Raw genomic sequence first — 22609 nt, 5'->3', positions numbered from 1 at the left:
AGTTGTACCTATTTCATTCTTAATGAGTAAGTTTGACAGTGTTAGGTGATCTGATGGAATCAAGTAAAAATACTATTCCCAAAGTAGCATAAGCAGGTTAGGATATTCTTATAATGTATATGTATAACATTTAAAATTTCTTTCCTGTATTCAACTTTTCCAGAATGTTGTTTAAATGACTGTTTAGTTAAAGACCTGATTTTCACAGTCTAGGAAAATAAATGTTAGGAGCAAAAGTTTTGATTTATCTGTCTGGTCAGAGTACAGGCTTAGGAATCTGGAGCTAATAAATCTAAATGTTCCCTGGTCTAACCAATCTGCCTTGGTTTATCCATCTGCAGAATGGATACGCTCACTAAATACCTATTTTTACAGCAATAGTTAAGAATCATTTTGCATTCATAAAGTTATTTGAAAATAGAGTTGTAAATTTTACTACATTGTGCTGGGGAACCTGGAAGAGTTATGAAACTTTTAGCAATTTACGTTTATTTAAAAACCAGTTTCAAAGTAGGTCTAGCATTTCCTTAGCCGTGACCTTGTGACCTCCTGGCAGGGTGTGTGTGTGTGTGTGTTAATATTTCAGGTATTTTAGGCTTTGTCTTGAAGAGATCTATTTTTCATGACTTTAAAAGAACCATAGCCATTTGAATAGTTGAGAGTATGGCTCGAAAGACTTGGTGTGTGAACTGAGATTGGAAAATGAAATAACCTCACCTGCAGCTTTTATTAAAGATAAATGGTTCTTTTTCAGTGTGCAGGATTAGGCTAAGGATGCTCTAGATGCACAGAGTGATTCACAGGGAGTTTGAGGTTTGATCTTTCAGGACTTCCTCTTGAAAGTAGTTCCATTTCAGGGAAGATCTTGCTTGAATTTAGTACTCTGTGCTCAGGTGTGGGTTCTGTCCACCCCTATATATTTTCTATCTATTCTTTATTTTTTTAGTAAAAAGACAAGATCAAATCCATGTATCATATAAGCAAAATTTACACGATCTCAGGGGGTCTGATTCTGTTTCCTTTGCAGTTGATGACAAATTTCTTACAGACTGCAAAATGAGTAGGATTGACTTTTTGCAGTAACGAAAAATCCAGTATTAAGAAACTAGGTCTTATCTAGGATTCATGAATTTAGGAATGAAGAAAGCTGAAGCCCAGTAGCAATGTAAGGGGCAGCTTGCTTCTCTGATTTGTATCGATTGAAGGATACTGCTGAGCACACCTTAAACTGAAAAAGAAAAAAACAATTAGTCGGTACCTTTTTGGAAGAGCGATGCTAACGGTTTTACATGTGACATTGCCGTGCCCCTCGGTTGCACGAGTAACGGCTGGCCTCTGTGGACAAGGTGTTCAGGGAGAGCCTTCTGCAGCAGCTCCGGGTGGTGGTGGAGGCTTGTCCCTTTTCTTAGAGTTTCACTTCTAAAATGTGCACATTACTTGTTTGACACTTTAGAGAGGAGGGAAACTGTAGGTCTTCAGCAGAGCTGCCATGCAGAAGGAGAAGAGGAAAAAAGATTTAGGAAACCTGGTCCAGGCTAGGGAGGGGGATGCCTCGCTTTGCTTGCCCCGTCCAGAACGATCCTTACCCACCTCGGAGGCTGTTGTGCAGGCATCAAGAGTTGGGTGATGTATTTTTATACAGGCTGCTCTATTTCTGTTTAATAAACTCTTCCATTGTGGTTTGTGCAGGTGAAACCCGCATGCGATTCTATGAACTGCTAGTTAATGGTCTTTACACTCCTCAGACCCTTCCCGTAGGCACCGAGCAGGATGTGTCACCAACTGTGAATGAAACTCTGCAGGTATGGTTTGCTTGGTCTTTTTAAAGAGTAACTTTCTAGAAAATTCCATACAAATGTCTCATTAAAGTTGACTTTTTAACACTTTCAATTTAGCTTCTGACTTTTTTGTCCTACCATAGTTTCTCAGTGGATGCTACTGATTCACGTTTAAATATAATTTGATAATAATTGCAATAGCAAATGTAACTCTCTGCAAATACAGTGCATGTGGCTAATCGGTATACTTACGTCTGCATAGCATGGTATGTGATTTTTGTCTTTTTCTGAATGAAAGATGCCCACAGAACCTTCACTGCAGAAACTCCTGCAGTTAAGAGAACTGGACCAGATCTTGCCCTGAGATAAGATTATTCCATTGAAGGCAGGGAATGTTTTAAAATGATACATCTGGCCTAGTGTCTGCAGTATGTAATCCTTGGCATGTGTTTTTTTTGCATTTTGCTTAAAGGCTAAAAGAAGGGAATCAGATCTTGAATAGTGGCAACAATTCATAGTCAACATGATCTTAAGCATCAGTTCTCCAGAATCCAAATTAATCACTGGAATCAAGTGCTAATAAAAGCAGTGGGCAGTGTTTCTGGAGGCTCCCAAGCATTCCCAGTATTTGTGATGTGATTCTGTGGATGGCTTTGTCCTGATACTGCCTCACTGAAGTGAGGGGGCTCTGGGTGAAGTGGAGCCCGGCTCTGTGGAGCCACAAGCCCTCTTGGCTTGTCTATATATACTTTGGCTCCTGATTATGGCTTTAGGAACGAGCTTGAAGGCATCAAGTTTTGGAAGAGATCTAGCAGAGAGTTTTAAATCTGCTGAATGTGATTTTTTTCATCTCTCTACCTCTCTTATGACTGTTAAAAAGCGATAATTTTATTAACTCTGATCAGATGTTTTTAGGGCAGATAGAGCTGTGCATGAAGACTAAAATCTCCTTGATTTAAAAAGCAAAGTTCTCCTCCTTGCCACCAATCCCAGCAACAAGGCAAATTAAATCTCCAGTAACCTTTAAAGAAACTCATATAGATGCTGATTCTTCGTTACCTCCCAGCAAGGTCCTTTTTAAAGACAAGAGGGTGTGGGAAAGAGGGGAATGATGATTTTGGTGGGAGCTCTGCTTGGCAAAGTGCTTTTATCTGCTCCACCTGACCTCAGGAGGAGTGAGCAGGGCCTGGCTTTTCACTTCTTGTTGCAGCATATCTCAGGTAGGAATAGCCAGATTTGATGTTAACTGTGAAAAATCAGTAACAGGAAAACGTATAATTGATGTAACCTCAAAAGCAGTCCCTACCGTAATTATTTTTAAAACTGTTTCTCTATATATTGCATTCCTAGGCTTTCATATATTACTATCCTGAATTGATTTTTTTTTTCAATTACCACCAAAATTATTGCTTTGTGGGTAACTTTAACTGTTCACTTCACGTTGCTGTCTGTAAGATCTGCCAAAAAGCTTGGTAGTTTGGGGGTGTAATTTCGGTAAAATGTTTCTGAGATTTGATTTCCCCCTCATGCAGAACGGCAAAGACCTGGCAGTCCTGTGAGCCACAATCCCTTCCCTGAGGCCGCTTCCAAACCCCACTGAACACTAGTCCGCATCAAGTGTACAATAAATAGGCAGCGATGTGGATCATGGCAGGAGGAATGACATGGCTGGTTTCTGTGCCTTTCTGAGGGTATTGGAACGGCTGCAGAAGGAAATTTCCCGACATCTGTTTGTTCATTGTCTCTCATGGTCACAGCAAAGCAAATCTAAATGAGTGGCAAGATGTGTGTTAGCGTAGCAGGCCTGTGAGAGCCAAGCTTGGATGTGATGGTGCTGGTGTGTTACAAGCAGCTCATGTTAAGGCTCTCTCTACCTAGTGGTGCTTGGGAGAGTAGCAGCCAGTCTGTAGTTTCACCTCCGAGGTATGTTGGTGAGCTTTGGGGAGCTGGAGCTCAGTCTTGCCTTTGCCAGCAGGAGGGTTTTCACCGGGCTCTTGCTTTGCATTTCAGAAAATTGACTCTGGCTCTGATGGTTAGTGTGGCACTGATATGACTCAGCAGTGCCTGAGTCGGAGCAGAACTTGCTCCTAGAAACCCCCAAACATACTTGGGAGGCAAACTGCGGAGCAATCACTTGGTTCCTCTGTAGGTCTGTAGGGTTCCAGTTTTCGAATGCCATCATCAGTAGTGCTCTGCTCGATCACTTGTCTGTGTTAAAACAAACAAATGGTATGTCCAGCAGCGGAGAGAAATTCTTTCTGTGCATTAGGCAGCCTTTTTCCTCCTTGTTGAAGATTAACATTTGGTAAAGAGGGTGGTGGGTCTGCTCCCTTGGTGGCACCAACACAAAGCCCTCTTGCTTTCAGCAGGCCTCCACATTTGAGTAAGAGTTTGCTATGCAGATTTGATTGCAGGTTAGCAGTGTGCTGATTTGTAAGTTTTGTTCACAGATAAGCTAATTTGATTGTTTCATATCTCTGAAGTGCTCTAGATTTTTCTGGTTTTAGTGCAAGTTTTTGCCGTTTCTTTCCCTACTTGAAATTTGAGACTAACATAGTTGAGAGGAATTGAAAATCTTTTCAGCTAGAAGTATTCATGGAAGTCTCCTCTTCACCTGATGCTCTTGGGTATAGCTTTTAAACAGTATTTATCTGCTTGCTTTCTCCTCCTCTTATAGACAAGTTCCTCTTTTCATGCCTTTTCTTTTTTATCAAAGGAACTGTTCTTAGTGGATAATGGTTTTTGTTTTCAGAGATGTTAGAACTCATTTTTTGCAATGGAAATCAGTGCAGGCTCCTGGGTACTCAGCTTCTCTGAAAACCAAACAGATTAGACAAATAGCTTTTAAAAAGTATGTATTTATATGCTTTTCTCTTTTCTGTTTTTACAGTTGACGGATTCTCTAAAACGCCTGAAAGACAGTAATCTTTCTTCTGCGGGATCATCTGTTACCCCAAACAGTAGTACGCCGTTTTCCCATGACACAGCCTATTCCAGCTGTCGGCAAGACACCCCAAACTCGTACAGCCAATATACCCCCCAGTCCCAAGGAACACCTCACACCCCCCGGCTAGGGACACCGTTTTCCCAAGATTCCACCTATTCTAGTCGTCAGACAACGCCTGTATACCATTTTGGACAGGACAGTGGGTACAAACCCCGGAGGCATGAAACAAAATTTACAGATGCCTACAACCGACGACCGGGACATCACTATGTTCATAATTCGGCAGGTGTTTTCCGAGGGCCAGAGCATCAGTTTAGTACGTTCAAATCTCATCAGCAAGAACCAGTTCAGTTCTCTCACACTCCTCCCTTGAGCCACTCTGGTTCTTCAAGCTACAAATCTGCCTTCTCTCCCTACCAAGCACCAGCTGTTTTTCCCCAGTCTGATGAGCAACAGTTTCCCCAAACTTCGAGGGAAACAGAGTACCGAAGACCTGCGCCACCTCCAGCTGAGATGGTTGTAGAAAGTAGCACTGCCACTAATATTGATTTTGTTCCAGTGAAGGAAAAACAGGAGGAACCTCCACCCCTACCAGATTCGAACTCTGTTCCTGAACCGAGTACAGCAAGCTTCTCTCAGACTCCAGAGAGGAGCGAGACCCCCGGCACCCCAACCATGGAATCAGAAATGCAGCATAACAGTTTAGACTCAAGGATTGAGATGCTCTTAAAAGAGCAGAGAACAAAGTTACCCTTTCTTAATGAGCATGACTCAGATAATGAGGTCCGAATGGAAGGTAGTCCTATCTCCTCTTCCTCTTCCCAGCTTTCTCCAATCCCAATGTACAGTTCAAACTCTCAGCCTGGTTACAGAGCTCAAACACCATCCTCGCGCCCGTCCAGCACGGGCTTGGAGGACATCAGCCCGACGCCGCTGCCTGACTCCGATGACGATGAGCCCATCCCAGGGACAGCTTCTCTGAGTCAGAATTCCAGGGCAGCGTCGGAGGCCAGCATGACTCCTGTTGATCCCCTGAGCAGGACCTCCAAAACTGAGACCTCGGAGGTTAAAGAAATGGTGCCTGGTGATCAGACGCCAACATCAGAAAAAATGGATGAGGTAAGTGAGCTGGGACTGAGATATCGAGCTCCGTGCATATCCCCAGAGCTGGGCAGGGAGTTGCTGTGTTTTTGTTGTGGCTTATGCTGTTCAGAACGTAGGGTTTCTGGTGTGGTTTTCTTTCTTCTACTAAGACAGCTGGAAATCAGCTAGATGTGACACAATGTGATGGTCTTAATCTACTTGCCAGTCTACAGGTTTCCTTGTTTATAATAGCAGCCTGCTGCAATTTAGTTTCAGGAGAGCTCGAGGATTGAACAAGCCACTGAAGTTTGGCCACTGCTCATGCTATGAGTGTCCTGAGTGTTGTCAGACACTGAAGCCACTAGAGCAGCTAATTGGGTACTTTCTGCCATTGCTTAGGTTCCTGAACGTGGGTGTATGCGTGTGCACACGCTTGCTTAGAGGGGCTTTCATGTTACACCGAAGTATTGAATGTATACTTTGTTTGATAGCTCTCCAGCTATTTATGCCATCTGGTTTGAACAGGAGACAGTTGCTGGGTTTTAATACTCTCTTTGCTCAGTTGAAAGGGGGAGGTAGTTGACTTGTGGGGGATGTGCTCCACTGAATCTTCCAATAGTAGAGCCGAGATTGCTGCCTTGGCTGGGGTATTTGGGGCTGAAGGGACAGCGAGAGCTTAGCAGCATGGAAGGGTGCCAGCAGACAGAGAAATTATGTTGCATGGTGTGTCTGTTTGGGACCTCTGTTGCAACAAATGTGAGTATCGCTGCAGTGGTCCTGTCGGTCCTATTCTCTCGTGTCACGGAGTAGTCAAAATCTAGATCTTTGCAAGTGCCAGACTCTTTCTCCTCAGTATTTATAACAGTAACGCAAACAGAAGATATTACTGTCCCTGGTGTGCGAGAAGTCTGCAGTAAGGGAGACCTCAACCATTTAGGAGCACTCGTCTAGTGTAAATGACCCGAGTGTAATAGATCAATTAAATTTGCTTGTACAAGTTTGCTGTGGTTAAGCTGGCAGAATGTATTTCCCTGCAGTGGTTCACACTTGTGAGGTTTTCACCCCAGAAGTGGCTGCCTTTCAGGAAAGGTGGAACCGCTGCTGTAGATAGAGACTTTGCAGAGTGCTTGTCTGGAGAAAAAACGTTGCAGCAATAGTATAGTGCATGTCTCAGTGATAAATAATCCCCCCCCAACTATCATCATGGATGCTTTATGTTCTTTTTTTTTTATATATAAGTGTCTTGCCCAACCTGATTGTCCTTGCAGCTGGACATTCAGCCTTCTAAGCAACTCAGCTGCTTGAGGCCTCATACTTTACCTCGGCCCAGGCTCCGCTCCCTGGAGGCAAGTCACTGGCCGGTGAGGCCCATGATGTATTAGGAAGCGGATTTCTATTCCTTAAGCTTGGTCTGACAGAGTTGGGAGGGGATGCTCTAGTCTGCTTACAAGATGAGGCAGGCTTGTGCTGCTGTCCTTACTCTTGTGCTGAGAGATGCAGCCAATTACAAGCGTATTTAGAAAGCTGGACAGACGCCAACGTGATACGCGGGGTCAGGCTCTCTCTGTATCTGTGATCAGCGTCGGAGGGCTGCCTGGCGTGTTGTGTTTGCAGGTTGTGATACGGGGCAGACGCGTGCTGACGTTGAAGCCCGTGTTAAGCCTTTGTCTCTCCTTAATGAGATGCTGGTGTCGGAAGTTCATGTCGGTGGTTCTGCGATGCAAAATGAAATAAATGCCTCGATCCTCTGCAGAAGTCAAAAAAAAAAAGGGGGGGGGTTCCGGTGTCTCCAGGCTGGTCATTACTGCCCTAATTGTCTCCTCCCCCCCAGAAAAGTTTGTTGTTTGTGTTGGATCTGTTTATTCATCCCTCCTCTTAGTTACAAATCACACTAAGCTATTCTGGCATGTTTGAAAAGTTGCCTGCGCCTTTCATTGCTTCTTCTGATGTACAAAAAATTATCTCCATGTGTTTTTGCTTCCTTCCTCTGCCCTTCTCCCTCCCTCTCTCTCTCTCTCTCTTTTTTTTTTTTTTTTTTTTTCCTTTTTCCTTTAGAGAAAGGCTCTCCTGGCTTTCCTGTCTTTTGCTGAAGGAGGGGAGCTGAACAGTGACTTAACATAGGCTGAAATTTGAGCTGCAGCTTTCCAACTGAGTTAGAGAGGGGCATTGAGCCTGTTTGAGGGCTGGAAAGCTGAACCTCCGGCTTCAGCCTATTGTGATACCACTATTCAACTTTCAGTCCTTCAGAGAATCCTCCAGCGAAACAGAGGGAAGGCAGGCCCGAATGTTTCTGGTGACCGTGGCATGGGGAGTAGAGCAGAGATGATATATTAGAGTAGAGAGGCCTAATTAAGCATCATAAGGAAGCAATAAAGGGGCAGAGAGTTTGAACCAATATTTACTTCATATTTGCTTTTCAGGGGTCTGAGCAGGCCGTGGGCTTGCTCTTTGGGTGTGTGCTCTAGCTGGGAAGATCTCAGGACTCTTAAGGACAGGAGCAAAATTGCAGGGAAGTTTTTTGCCTGAAACAACAGGAGCTTTTCAAGGACCTATTTCTGCTCCCATCAAAATGAGTAGGATTTTTGTCAACGATTGCTAACAGAGTAACATTTGTTCTATAGCTAACGTGCTATCAAATCGTCAGGCAAGTTAACAAACCCAGACTTGCCGTAAGTAAAGAAGATAGAGCCAAGCCCCAGTAATTGCACTGATTTCTCATGCAAGACCCCGGAGTTTGATTGCAAGATCCGGTATGATACTCCTAAGCCAGAGCTTGGCAGGGAGTTTGGGTGTGGGAGAGGAAGGGCTGTGCGTCTGTCTGTAACACCTAACTCCGACTAATCTCCCAGCAGTGATTATGGTCTGCAGAGAAAGTCCTGCTAAGCTTTGCGGAGGCACGAGCACGGAGAGTGGGGTGTGGGCAGTGCGAGGTAAGGGGGGGAAAGGATCCCGTACAAACAACGCCGCCTTGCCAGCCTGGGAGACAGGGCAGAGAGGGGTTCTCAAGACAAAAGCTGGCAATAAAGAAAACTAGTAGACTTACATTGTTTTTTTAGTGAATATTTTGAGGGTAGCAATATACAAACTTTCTTTACTAGGTTGCTGAGAGATAACAAGGAAGGAATTATGATTTCTTTTTCATAGCTCTTTCTGTGCTATTTCAAAAGTGTAAAGGTTAAGTAAGTACCGCTTGACGTTTTGACATCCCATTTGAGCCAGGTCTTGTTTTTGCTTGGCCTGTTACAGGAAGAGGCCCTGCCTGCGTGCATTGGGGAGGGTGGCAGGATTATAGCAAGGTACTTGATTGTAAATTGATGATGCCTTTCATGTTTCAGCTTATTAAGTGTTTGTGTGTAGTAAGAAAACCATATGATTGACAGTGGTTTTTTTTGCAGATTTATGAAGACAAAAATATTAAAAAACAGGGACTAACAAATGCTTGTCTTCCCAATGGCTTAGATAAGCACATAGTTACTGTGGTGGGAAGGGTGCCATAAAATGCATAAAAATAAAGATCCTGAAACATGAATGAAGTGCAAGAACTTCTGCTGATGCTTTCTGGGAGCGTTGGCAAAAGTTTTGGGGAGAAAATTGGGAGCTACGCAGCGCAGAGCAGCACTAACAACATCTGAAAGCCCCTGCAGCCCCCAGCACCCGTTAGCGCCACTCGATGCTTTTGCTGCTGTGCAGGATGCTGAGGTGCTGCTTGCAGGACACCATCGATGTCTTTGTGACAAGCTGTGCTTACACAGCAGATCCTTTCTCCGTTACCCTGGAAGGATTTCTGAACTACACTTACAATTAAGCATAGTGTCCATGAGCCGGCAATGTGCCCTTGTGGCCAGGAAGGCCAGTGGTATCCTGGGGTGCACTGGGAAGAGTGTTGCCAGCAGGTCGAGGGAGGTGATCTCCCTACCTCTACTCAGCCCTGGTGAGGCCATATCTAGAGTACTGTGTCCAATTCTGGGCTCCCCAGTACGAGCCCAGTACTGGAGACAGTCCAGCATAAGGTTATGAAGATGATTAGGAGGACTGGAGCATCTCTCCTATGAGGAAAGGCTGTGAGAGAAGAGAAGACTGAGAGGGGATCTTATCAATGTCTACAAATACCTTAAGGGGAGTGGGGCCATCAAGAGGATAGGGACAGACTCTTTTCAGTGGTACCCAGTGACAAGACAAGTTTCTGTTTCAGGCAGAAACTGAAACATGGGAAAGTCCATCTGAACATGAGGAAAAACATTTTTCCTGTGTGGTTGACGGAGCACTGGAACAGGCTGCCCAGAGAGGTTGTGGAGTCTCCTTCTCTGGGAGGATACTTAAAACCCACCTGGATGTGATCATGTGCACTGCGCTCTAGGTGACCCTGCAGGAGTAGGGGGACTGGACTAGATGATCTCCAGAGGTCCCTTCCAACCTTCACCATTCTGTGGTAGGTGAGGTGGGTTGGACTTGTCCGCGTAGCGCAGCTCTGCTGAAGTCCCTGGGTTACGTCTGGGCTGACTCTGCACTTTGCGTTGGCGTAGCTTTGGGTTCTTGTGTGGTCACACCTGGAACTGGAAGAAGTTTCTGTCCAAGCGTCATGCTGTCCTTGCGGGGTCCTCGCAGGAGGCGCTGACAATCTTCTCAAGGCTCAGCATCTCTTGTTGCTGTATCCCTGTGCAGACCTGACTGTGGTTTGTGAACGAGGAAATGAGTCCGCTTTCCTCCAGAGCTAGGCTCAACCTGCGCTAGTGTGAGTGCCAGTGAGAAAGCAGCGGCACTGGCGCCGCCTGGCAGCGCCGGGCACCTGAGGAGGTTTCTTTGCCAGTAGCCCCTGTTGCCCCCGTTGCGGTCACTGCCCCATGAGCTCGCTGGGCCGGGCAGGCTGCGCTCTGGGCGAGAGCGGTCGGCACGAGGAGCCTTTCTCTTCTGCGTGGCTCCCGTGCGTGATTTTGCAGGGTGGGACGTGGTGCAGGGCTCCTCACACATTGCCAGCCCGTTAAATGGGGCCCCCCAAAGACGAACCCGAGCCCACGCTGCCGAGGGAGGGTGTTGCAGGGCTGCAAGGTGCAGAAGTGATTTATTCCAGGTAAATGTGCAGTAAGGTTGAGAATGTAGAGGCAGGAAATTTGATACTTTGGTTTCCACAGAAACTGTGCAAGAGCCCTTCTGTCTATAAGTAGCTGTTATGTATGTATAATATATATGGCTACACCTGGGACCCAATTTACAGTTAGTGGGATCCATCGTTCCTAGAGGGAAGCAGGGAGGAGTAGATGTGGGGAGCGGTTGCTGTGAATTTATTTTTTTTAATTGAGAAAAGGAGGGGAAAAAAAGAATCCTCTGAGAGCTGTGTCTTATGCCCAATCTCACAAACGCTTTTTCAAATTTTCCTGCCTCTGGAGCTCTTGTGAATGCAATCATGCCTGACAGAACTGGTTCCTAATGGAAACTCAAGACATAGGTGTATGTTGTGACTGCGAATTTCCAGCAATGCAGCCAGCCAATGCCCGGGCAGCGCCGGTCGGGATGGCTGCTCCGCTCCGGTGCGTGAGTTGTGTCTGTTGGGCTGAACCTGCAGTTTGAGCAGGAGAGAGCGAGCGGCTTGAACCACAGGTTCTGCTCTGCTCTTTCCTTAACGCACCAAAGCGGCAGTGGGAAAAAACAGAAGCTGCTTTAAACACAACATTAAGTTTGACTCTTTGGAGACCTTGTGGATCTGTTTAGTCTAAGCACATGGTTCTGCTTGGAAAACTCTCGCTTTGGGACAGGCCCTGAGGCCTCGAAGGCCGCGTGTGCGGGGTCCCGAGCGGCTGGGAGGGCGTCCGCGCGCGGACGTGGCAGAGGCTGGTTTACCCCGGCTCCCGGCGGGCTCCGGGCCGGCCCCCGCGTTACGGGGCTGCCGAGGCTGCGCGCAGGGAGCCTGCAGGCACCTGCGCCCCTTTGCTCCCGCAGGATTCGCGCCTCCAGACTGCTGTGGAAATACAGGCTGTTGCTTAATGTCCTTTCAGAGCTCGTACTGGAAGACCACAAGCAGGGTCTGCTTCCTCGTAGGTCTGATTCATCTACCACGTGACAGCCTGTTATTCCTACCAAAATTTATGTGAAGCAGAGAACTCGGTCAGCGTTTGCAGAGCTGTATCTGGCTCAGACTCCAGTTTGACTCTCGGAGGGGCTCGCGAGACTGGGGCTAGCCGAAGAGAGGGCCTGGCCGGCGCCCCGTGCGCACTACGGGAGACGGAGAGAGCTAACGAACCCAGGGTCACTATCTTCTAGTCACTTTTTGGAGGAAAACCGTATAGGAGTCGCCAGGCGTTCCTGGTGGTATGCGGTGTCATACATGCATGCTCACAGGGGGAAGGACTACACTGAGAAATATTTTACTGTTCATGGTTTGGAGTTTTTTTTTGATACCTAACTACCTTAGAAGAGTGAGGGAGCATGTGTCTTGTCGGTAACAGAGCTAGAAATGGTGAAATGCTCTGGAGTGTAACTGAAAAATAGAAAGCAGGCTGTGGTTGGGAGGCTGAGTGCTTCTTCCACTCTCTCGTCTCAGGCCAGGACTTTGAGGCTTTTACATTTTGCATATCTAACAGAAATGACATTGCCACCCCTTTTTATAAATCACTATTGCTGATTATGCTCTTGCCACTGGTTCGGTTCTTTCTTTGTTTTAACACCGCTGACCTTGTACATTTTCAGCTCCTGCTGGCCTGGGTGTATAGAACTAAATTACTTGTTAGTAAGTAGGAACACTATTTATTTCGTATTTGTGAAACCTGTAGGTGTTCTGGTGCTTTGGAAGCTTAGGTCTAAGCTGCAGTATTTAACTCTATCATATAGTTCGTGGAGGAATAAGCTTTGCAAGTCTGAGCTCTGCAGACCGTTAGCGCTTGGAGAGCTTTTGGCACCTCCTTTTGCTGGATTTGGAGTTCTTCCTGTTCTTTTCATCACAGGATGATGATACTGAACGTTCAAATGTCATAAATGCAGGCGGTGAAGCCTCACATTCAAGTGACATATTTTTCTTCATAGTTTTTCCCATATTTTATCATTCTAGCTGCACTTTGCGTTTGATGGTTGTGCAAAGTGACCGAGGGAATGCAGGCAAATTACTGTACGGCAGCGTGTGTCGCAACACGCGGTGACACTGAGAAAATGTGCCAGCATGTTAGGTAATCAGCAGAAATATTGAGAAAATAATTGCTATTAACATATTGTGCTGGCAGTCGCCAGAAGAGCACTAATTTCTGGGTCTGATTTTGAAGAAAACGGAGCAGCCGCTGTGCTCGCCGCGCTGTGCGAGAGGCACAGAGCAGTGAACAGAGAAGCGCTTATTCAAATTGCTGTCGGCTGCTGCCTTTCCTGGAGTCCTCTAAATAGACTCAGTTCATCAGCCGACCAGGCTTTGCATACGCGCTGGTTCGGAGTCCCATGACTTTGCACCCCCCTTCTGTTAAACTGAGCTTTCAGTTTGGGGTGCTTGTTTGCACCTAGGGAAGGCAAGGCAAAACTCAGAGCGAAACCGGCCGGTTCGTTAGCGCTGTGCGTCACCTACCTGCCCACGAGGGCTCCTTTGACCCAGACTCATTACTGCTGGTTCGGGTTTTATTGTGAAACTGCAGTGCTTGCTTTTGGAAATGCCCATTCGCTGTTACAGAAAGTTCTTGCTCAAATTTTTCGGCTCCTAAAATCAAGATTTTTGAAATAAGAAAAAATATCTTTTTTAAATATAGACTTAAAAAAAAAAATTAGTTAATCTGCTAAGTGCTGAACTAAAGCCAGTGGCTGCTTTCAAAAGTTTCCAGCAGTGCAGACAGGCCTGAAGAGCTCAAGAAGTACTAAAAACCAGCAAGATGGCAAGGGGAGGGTTTTGACTTCCCTGCGCGCTGGAACAGGCCCGCTCCTGCGGGCGTTGCAGGAGCGTCGCCGCAGGAACCGGGCGGCAGAGGAAGTTGTTCGCGGCCGGGGCCTCGGCAATCGCGCCGCGCGTAGAGGGCACTGCGAGCCCCGCGCCGCGCCGGCGGCAGCCCGAGGAAACAAAACTGCTGCGCGAACGAGAGCTGGCAGCGTTTCGCCCGGTTTGGAGGCTTCCCTGCAGAAGGGATCAAACAGCTGTAGTAAAACTTCCCATTTCCACTCTTTGGGACTCTGCTGTTTTGACGTAGGCGCTCGTCAGCGGGATTTGGATTTAGCGACTGCCCTGAACACGTTCGTTCTGCAGAGCGTGCCTTGATGTGGAGTTGCTGACCGCGTACTACGTGTAGTTTATCATGCACCTTTGACCAGCTCACCTCCATTTTGCCCAGTATCTCTACCCGTATCAGGCAGCAAGTCAGGGAGAGAGTTAGGGAAAGGGCCCTGGGAATGGTGTGGAGGAGGAGGAGGAGCCGGGGGGTCCCCGCAGCGACCCTGCTGGTCCTTCCCCTCCTTCCTCCCTTGCGTGCGTGTTCAGGCGTGCGAGGGGGTGTCCTCACCCGCCGCTGCCCTGCCCCGAGGAGCGCATGGGCGGCTGGTCCCCAGGGCGAGGGGGGTGAGCGTGGTGCCAGTCGGGTGATGCGAAGGAAGCGGCTTGAAGCAGCCCTTTGCTGGCCTGGTCAAGCAGTCGGATGTCTGCTGCTTCCACAGATGCTGTGGAAATGAGTCACTTTCTTGTATCAAGGCTTTTCCTGACCAAACGGCGCTCCGCAGCGGGGAGCGCGCCGCTTTGCGCTGCGGTCCGAGCGAGGCGTCCCGCGCGCTGAAGGCGTTCCCTTTGGAGTCCGCGCAGGGATTTCTGAAGTGGCTTTTTCACTTCTTTCAAACGGGCTTGTCATTCCGGGTGCCTAGTTTGTGTGTCCCAGCCGGAAAACTTTATTCATGGCCATGAAACAGGGCACTTTACCAGTCAGGTACGTGCCACGGAGATGTGTGTAAAAGTGTGCTTTTTGGCAGGGGAATCTCTGAATTTGCTTGTTAGTGCAACGTCGGGTGGGATACATCTCCCGCATTATATTAGGAGAATGGTGACAGCAGACAGTTTTGCAAACCCAGGGCAGATCCGGGTCAGTGACAAGCAGGCGGGAGGACAGCATGGCTTTGGGGCAGGAGGCCGCTGGCCCTAGCAGAGTCTCGCTGTAGGACGGGACCTAACCCCCTGGTTGCTCTGAAATTCCCCCGGGAACTGCTGTGTTTTGGCCAGTCTGGGAGATTGCAGCCAGCACCCAGCTCTGTGCCTGGCCCCGCGGCAGGGAAACCAGAAATAAGCCGTGGTCGCTGCTCGGTTCCTTGTTCGCGCTCCTCCGCTTTTGGCAGTCTTGCTGCGTGACCCTGTCTTGGCCCTGCTCTGGGACGCCCTGCAAAAGGAGGGCAGCGGCGCAGAGCTGCCGTGGGAAAGTCTGTTTTGGCACGGCTGCTCCGGTCCCGGGCCCTCGTGGGGACCCCGGGAACCTCCGCAGCCTGGCTCAGCGGGCCGCGTATTGCTGTGGAGGGGGGAGAGAAGGGAGCTCTTACGGGGGCGCTTGCCCTGGGTTTTTAGGGTCGTCCACTGCGCAGTAGGTGCCGGCTCCACGTGGGCCTCTGCCTCAGCTCTGCAAGGGTTTGCAGAGATCTGCTTTCGGTGTCCAACTGAGGAAAATATGAGCATCAGTACGATGCCGTGTAAGAAAACAAACCCACGGCATCCAAAAGAGCAGTTTTTAATAGTCTCTGGACTTGTGAATTGGGATAGAGATTTTGCTAGGACAAGATTTTATTTAAATGGATATTGGGCTAGATTCATCCTTGTTACACCTCAGTTTACCTAAGCTGCACCGTTGTTATGACCCAGTTTTGTATGTTGTGTTTCTGCCCTTTTAATTCATAAGTTTTTAAAGTTGTGGCATCAACACTATTGTAGAGTGTGACAGTGTTTAAGTGTAATATTGTCCCTGGTAAATGGGGCCTGTTGATTACAGTACGTGTTGTTGAGGAGTGCTGGGCAGTCCTGCTGCTACTGTGCCGTTCTGGTGCTTCGAAAGGAGCTGGCGATAAACTGTCCTAAGCAAAAAGATGTTACTCGAAAACCACGAAGCGGCTGTTCTTGAAGGGAAAGCTGCACAACTGCTCAAAAGAGGTGGTTGCACCTTTCAGCTGAAGCAAAGAGCGGGGGACAGGAACACATGAGCCGTGTTCAGTTACTCTCGTGGCCTTTCTCACAACGGTTTTGCTTAGCTCTTTAAATGAGTTACCTGCCTTTTCTGTCCAGAGAGGTTGTGGAGTCTCTTTCTCTAGAGATATTCAAACCCTGCTTGGATGCAGCCCTGTCTAACACACTCGAGGTGACCCTGCTTGAGCAGGGCGGTTGGACTAGGTAATCTCCAGCGATCCCTTCCAACCTCAACCATTCTGCGGTTCTCTGATTCAGGAGTTCATCTGTAGCTTCAGACTAATGAACTGATGTAATGGGAAAGCTATTTAAAAATAAGTAAATAAAAGCCATGTGATTTGGAAAGTGGTCTCTATCTGTGCATTGAAAACATACGTGGAAGAGAACGCCAACGTTGTTTGAAGGGAAGTTTCTGTACGGGTGAGACGAGGGTTGCGCTGCGTCAGCCTGGCATTGGGCAGGGTGGATGGACACGTTGCTGCTGTACCGTCATGTGCTTCTGCAGGGCTCTCCAGGCATTTGAATCATTTTAGCAAAGCTCTTTAAGTATTAAGTAAGCTGGAAAGTGTCACCAGCCTGAGAGTCAGAGCCAGAAGGTGGGGAGGAGGTGAGCCTGGCCCGGAGCAGCGTGCGCTTGCCTGGCGTTGTCTGTGCTGGGACCCGGCGCTGCCTGCGCGCACCTGGCCTTTCCTCGCGGGTGAGCGTCGGTGGTGAAACCTCCTCGTGATTTTGGTGCAGGAGAAAACAGAAAGAGGCTTTGGACCAACTCGCACGTGAGCAAGGAGAAGGCCTATCTTTGCCTTTCTTTGGCTCCTGTTAGGGGGTTGTTTCTTCTAGATTACCAAAAAACTTCTGTATGATGTGAGCCTATCTCATGGTGCTGCCTTGAACGCCATGCAACAGCCCCGGCAGCGGTGGGGCAGGTGTTCGGCGGTTCCCCAGGGGCTCTCCGGCTCCTCTGAACCCGCGCAGCAGGACTTGACTGCAGAGCGGCTGCTGGGCCGTGGCGTTCTGTAATGCTTGTGGAGCTGCCCTCCACTAACGTGTCTAAACCGTTATAAACCCATCTATACCTCTGAGCTTTTGCAATATCCTGCAAGGTGCCCAATTGAATTCTGGAATTTATTTCTGGAATAAATGGGAAGAACGGACAGTGTTTCCTTGCATTTGTTTGTTTTCAACCTCCTGCTTGATAATTAGAGGACAAGTGGGGAAAGCAAGCAGCATAGTTTGGCTCTGTGTCTTTTTTTTTTTTTTTTTTTTTGAATGTTTTATGCCTGAGCAAATGGAAACGCCTCCCAGCGGTGGGGTATTTCCATTCTGGCAGTTTACAACAGTGGTGGTTGCACAATTTATTTTGCGTACAGTGAGGGTGGTTTAATTGAAGAAGTTTGATATCTTCTAGAAGTCCAAGAAAAGTCTGTGTCCTGCGCACAGATTATTTTCATTATTGCATCAGTCCGCAGCTGCCAGCCACGAGGGTCACATTTCCCTCACCCGAGAGCAGTGGTATGGGGAAAAAGCTGCCGGCTGTGACAGCTTTCTCTCTCTGAGCAGGTTTTGGAGGCAGAACTTGAAGGTGTTTTTGGCTGTATATTGCTTTAGGCTTTGTATTAGAATGAGGAAGATATTTAATGTTTTAATAAGTATATTACATGCCTCAGTTGATGTGCAACCTGCTCGCTCCACACCTTTGGGAGAATAAAAGCTGAACTTGTTTGGAGAGAGCTGTTTTGGGCTACCCACATCAGCTGTGGCTCACAGGCTCCAGGGTTTTCTCGCAGGGGCAGAAACATTTGGGCCTCTTTATTTTCCAGCCACATGAACAAACCAGGGCTGTACCCTAGAAATTCGAACCAAGAGTGGCTCCAGCCCTGGGAGTGGGGAGAGAGGAGCCAGGCTCGTCATTTGAACCCTCTCAAGAAGGAGAGTGAAAGCAGCTTCAGCATAGTCTTTGCACCTTGCTATGAGAGTCGACTGCTGCAAGCAGAAGAGCGTTAAAGGATGGTATCGATGGGTGATTAACAAAAGCTCTCAGTTTTTTCATGTGCCAGTTGTCCTTCAAGACCTTCCCAATTCCTTGGTTTCTGATCTTGCTGCTGAGGAAGCTCCCCATCGTGCAGGCTGTGTTATGAGCACAGAGGTCTTATAAATTAAACTGCTGTTGCTTCTGAAACTGGAAATGCAGAGTACCAAACGGGGCACTGAAAGTGCTGCCGTAACAGTAATGGCCACATGATTTCAGATACTCTGGGGTATAGTAGCAGTGCATAAAAGGGGCAAAAATATCAAATTAGCCTAGATCTGCTGATTAGAACTTGTTTAAATACAGTAGGTGTACAACCTATTCTTCAATAGGCTGTTATCAGCTGGGAAACTAGACTGTTTTTCAAGTTTATCTGCTTTCTTATCACTTCGTTGGTAGCAAAATCTGAATTCACCGCTCCCTTTGCCCTAAGGTTTAAGTATGAGAGTAAGCTCAGGGGATGGCATCTGAGCTCCTGCCTGGCACTAATCTGTCAGGTGTCTGTGTACTCTACAAACTCAGAGTTACTGCACCCGTTTTCTTTCTTGTAGGTGGATTCTGATCTGATGTAGCCAGTTTCCTTCTTTATCGCTGACTGTAAAATACCTTCCGTCTTCTAGAGATGTTGGTGCCTTTCTGTGCGCTGCTGTGCAGAACACGGGGCAGAGCCTTTTCAAAGCGCTTGGAGACAGAGTTCTCCATGTCTTGTGCAACTTCTCCCAAATTTCTTGGTTTTTTTTCTTGCTTCTTTAGAGATGCTGTCTCAAACTCCAGATCTTTTGTGTGCGGACAAGCCTTAGAATCAAATCTGTTCATAATAGCTGAGATGGCAAAAGATGACAAAACGAAGCCTGTTGCCTGCTTGCTTTCTTCTTTCTTTTTTTAGAGAGACTGTTTAGTTCCTCTGTCTGTTGAATTTGTCTCGTTTGTTCCCAGGACTCTGAATCACTCCCAGAACCCGGTGTCTGAAAAGGGCTTTACCTGGGGTAAAGACAGGCTGACTTTATAAAAATCATCGGAAGAAGCAGAGAATGTTCCCTGAGTAATTTATCCGCAGGGGGTGTTTTCTTGCCACTCTCCCATCCTTTTATGCATGACTTAGCTTCCCAGCCCACTAAAGCCTTTGAAGTTAGGTTGGAAATAGCTCTTCAGCTATCCCTCCCCCCAGCTGAAATAGGGAAACCAGAACAACCATTGCTATGGACAGTCCTGTTACATGGCTCCCCAGTGTTAACACCCATCTCTCCTTCCCTCCTTCCTCTTCCCTACTTCTTCTCCCCATGAAGAAACCTCTTTTTCATTTTTTTAACCCACTACTTAAGACTTAATGGTTCCATGCAATGGTAAATCCAATTTTAGGGCATTTGGTACGTGATGGCAGCACTGTGGCTGCTGGGTGCAGCCCCTGGCTTGGCACACGTGTGCTCTGCTGGCTCAGATTTGTTCCCATACAGCCGAAGGGCAGGTGGCCGGGCAGGCTCTGTTCCTGCCGCCTGCCTCCGGGCTGGTTCTGTGCTGGGCGCTGGTTGAGCCCCATCTCCTACAGTCGCTGTCTTCTGTGGTCTGGCTGGTTGGATGGTCACGTTTGACTGCTCACATCTGTGCTCGCGAGGTCCGGAGATTGCAGCCCCAACGTTAATGAGCGTGGAGCCCGAAGGAGGGTGTTTGTCCTCTCTTACTTTTCTTAGAGCTGTCCCTGTGGATGCTCAGGAGACTCTGGTATATGCTGGAAACCCAGGGGAAGTATTTGGCTCCTCCAGATATCCCTTCTTTGGCATTCTTGCCCGCTGGAGCAGCATCACCACATCATGTACTGCAAAGCCTGCCATTCAGCGCTTGCTTTCCCCTTCCGAAGGAGGATGCCCGTGACTGAAACCATCGCTTTCTCTGGAGCTCTTGTAGAGCAAGCCCCTTGGCAAGTTGCTGCCCCCTTTACCAGTTCATCTCAATTCTTCATGCTTCCTGTTAAGGCAAATCTGGCAGTCATTTTCCTACGGGGTTAATTAGTGGCTCCGGGAATTGCCACGCAGGGAAGCTCGTGCCTCTTGAAAGTGCTGCTGAAAACTGAAGCATGGTGCTGTCTTGTCAATCTGAAAGGGCTGAACGCTGGTTGCGTCTTCTGCCTTTGGGACTGCAGTTCTCAAGTGTCCCTGGTTTTAGATCAGTGAAGACCTAATTACCTCAGACCACTAATTGTGCTGGGCTTACTTCCCATCTCGATCCTCTTTGCTTCACGCAGACTTGTCCCTCCCTACATCCTTTGCTAAACCAAAGAAAGTCCTGGCTTCGGGAAGATGCTTAGAGACTGGCTAAGGGGATGTTTCTTACTCCAGGGTCCATCTCAACTTTTGGAAAGAAAAATCTGTACCTGTAGTTGCTGGGGCTTCTGCTTACAGTTAAGTAAAAGTTATCCTGAACCTCTCGTGTTCACTTGTTGCGCTTATTTTCCCCTATTTTTCATTTCTCTGTGGACTGCTGTTGCGTGCCCTGTGTCCTATCGGTTGTCCTGGGGCTGGGCTTGAGGAAGTATGGATTTCAGCTACTACTCCATCCCTCTCTGGGGGAGCCCACGGTGCTATTTCGCTGTGCTGCCGGAGGAGGCAGAGGGTTGTCTCTGGGGTATGAGGAGGTGCCACCAAGCGTCGAGAGCCATCTCGGGTGCTCGAGCTAGCGAGCGCCTGTGGGCCTGGTGGAGGCTGGCAGCGCGGTGCTGCACGGGCACGTGCCTGCCCACTGGGTGCCGAGAGGCCGGGAGAGCCTCGTGGCTTCCAGCCCCTTCTCACGGCGTCTCCCTTGTGCGGGAGGCTCTAATTACGGTGCGGCCCCTGGGACCGGCACATCACGAGGCACAAACGAGCACCGTCGTGGCCTTGCTTTGCCCCTGCTGCCCGTGCCCAGGGACCGGCCTGCACTTCTGGAGAATCTTCCATCTGTCCTCTTGGGGTGTGAGGTATCAGCTGAGTTACCTCTGGGCATCAGAAGGAAGAGAAGGGAGTTGTATTTTTCCCCTCCCTCTCATCCAGGAAGATGCTGTTTGTTTACTGTGAGCCCTTGATTATTGCTGTCCCTTGCTTCACCCGTTGCACAGCCCTGTAGGTGTGGGGAGGACGCTCTGTGCCAAAGAAGTGCTGCAGATAAGCACCAGACCAAAACACAAGCTGAGCCAAGGCGGTCTATTTGTCAGGTAGGATATTGTCATCACTTAGAGCTTGAATTCTCTTTTTCAGGTAGGGAAAGATACTTTTGCAGGCAGCAATAAAGAAATCAGAACACCCAGGTGATTTCCTGCCTCCTCCACGAAATCCTTGCTCCATTGGCAGCTTGTCGTCTTGGTGTCTTTTAAACGGGACAAGGAAGTGAGTCCGTTGCCTTGGTCAGTCTGTTGTCATAAGACATAACTTGGCATTATGGTAGTGCAAATGCACCTGAAAACTATCCTGGTCCCAAAGAGCTGGTGATGACAAGCTCTGGTGACGGTAAGCGCGCTGCTGGCAGCTCAGGAAAGACGTGACTAAGCCACCCGAGTGCCCGGAGAGGAGGCAGCGACCACACTGTGGGAGCTGCCGCAGGCGCGAGTGGCAGCACGCTTAGCAAAGTACAAATATTTATTATAAACACGGCTCCGAGTCGGTCGCGTCCGTGCGCGGTGCCGCGAGCTGGGGTGGCCTGGCGCGGCCGCCCTGCCGCGGCACCGGGCTGAGCCAGCGCGGAGGCGGCTCGGGGGCACCGCTGCCCTTCGCTCTGCCCTGAAATTGGGGCGCCAGCAAGCTCCTCCGCAGCTGAATGAACGGAGCAATGCTCCCAGGCAGTCCTGGTGCTCCAGGTTGTAGATTTGGGACAGCAAAACGTATTTCACTGATAGCAGCATGACTGGTGGTGTTCTCCGGGCTGAACTTGAATAGATTTGTAGTTCTCGTTTTAAAGGAGCTTCTCACGGAAATCGTGGCGGGCAGCCGCCCCGCGTCCTCAGGCTTCCCTGGGCGCTGCTGCGAGAGACGCAAGCGCGAGAAACGCGAGTGGCAGGTTGGAAACGTCTGTTTCTCGAGAGCGTTCCCTGCAGGGGCAGTCGAGGAGGGTTGTGCTGTCACCCGCAGCTCGCAGCGTGCGGAGCCGGGGCCCTTCCGCGCGGCGAAGGCGAAGCGCGGGCAGCCCGGGCGCAGCGCCAGCGCGGCGGAGGAGGCAGCGCTGGCCGGAGGAGCCGCAGGGGCTGGAGCCTGGGCTTGCCCCCGTTGGCGACTTGCTGGGCGACCTCGGTCACTCCGTTGGCTTCTCTCTGCCTCTCTTCCCTCCCCAGGGGAGGGTTTTTCTTTCCCTGCGTTTTTGTAAATATGGATCAGACTTCCTCACTTGCAAATTTTTTAGACCCGTAATCCAAAAACAAGCGGTGACAATTTAGCCGCCTGTGGGGTTATGATATCTTTTTTTCTCCCAGAAGCAATCCTGATTTTAGTTCTAGCTTTGCTGGAAAGCTCCCTCTTCGCTTTTGGAACAGCCGAGGTTGGTAGTGTGTAGATGTGGAGCCTTCGGAGTTTTAGGGGTTAAGGAGTGGTTTTTGCTCCCAGTGGTGCCATTCACCAGGGAGTGCTGCTGAAGGCAGGTTGTTACTTAAATATCTCGCAGAAGAATATTGGAATTGACAAATATAACGTCATTCGAAGATTATGTTTTGC

At 48.6% G+C, this 22609-nt stretch overlaps 1 protein-coding gene across 3 annotated transcripts in view; it reads left to right on the top strand.

The window, feature by feature from the left end:
- SETD1B (SET domain containing 1B, histone lysine methyltransferase) overlaps positions 1-22609 on the top strand; it is a 55217-nt gene that overhangs the window by 3496 nt on the left and 29112 nt on the right. For all 3 annotated transcript variants that reach the window (XR_009960173.1, XR_009960174.1, XM_062590151.1), the window contains exons 5-6: positions 1690-1802; positions 4669-5844. Coding sequence is in view for 1 of the 3 variants with exons in the window: in XM_062590151.1 (XP_062446135.1) it covers positions 1690-1802; positions 4669-5844 (1289 nt within the window). In the remaining 2 variants the exon portion in view is untranslated. The remainder of the gene's footprint in view (positions 1-1689; positions 1803-4668; positions 5845-22609) is intronic.

The sequence above is a fragment of the Rhea pennata genome, chromosome 17 (assembly GCF_028389875.1).
Source record: "Rhea pennata isolate bPtePen1 chromosome 17, bPtePen1.pri, whole genome shotgun sequence".
In the NCBI taxonomy this organism is placed as follows: Eukaryota; Metazoa; Chordata; class Aves; order Rheiformes; family Rheidae; genus Rhea; species Rhea pennata.
Note: the sequence above shows the minus strand (reverse complement) of the source record. Positions and strands in the feature narration are given on the sequence as shown.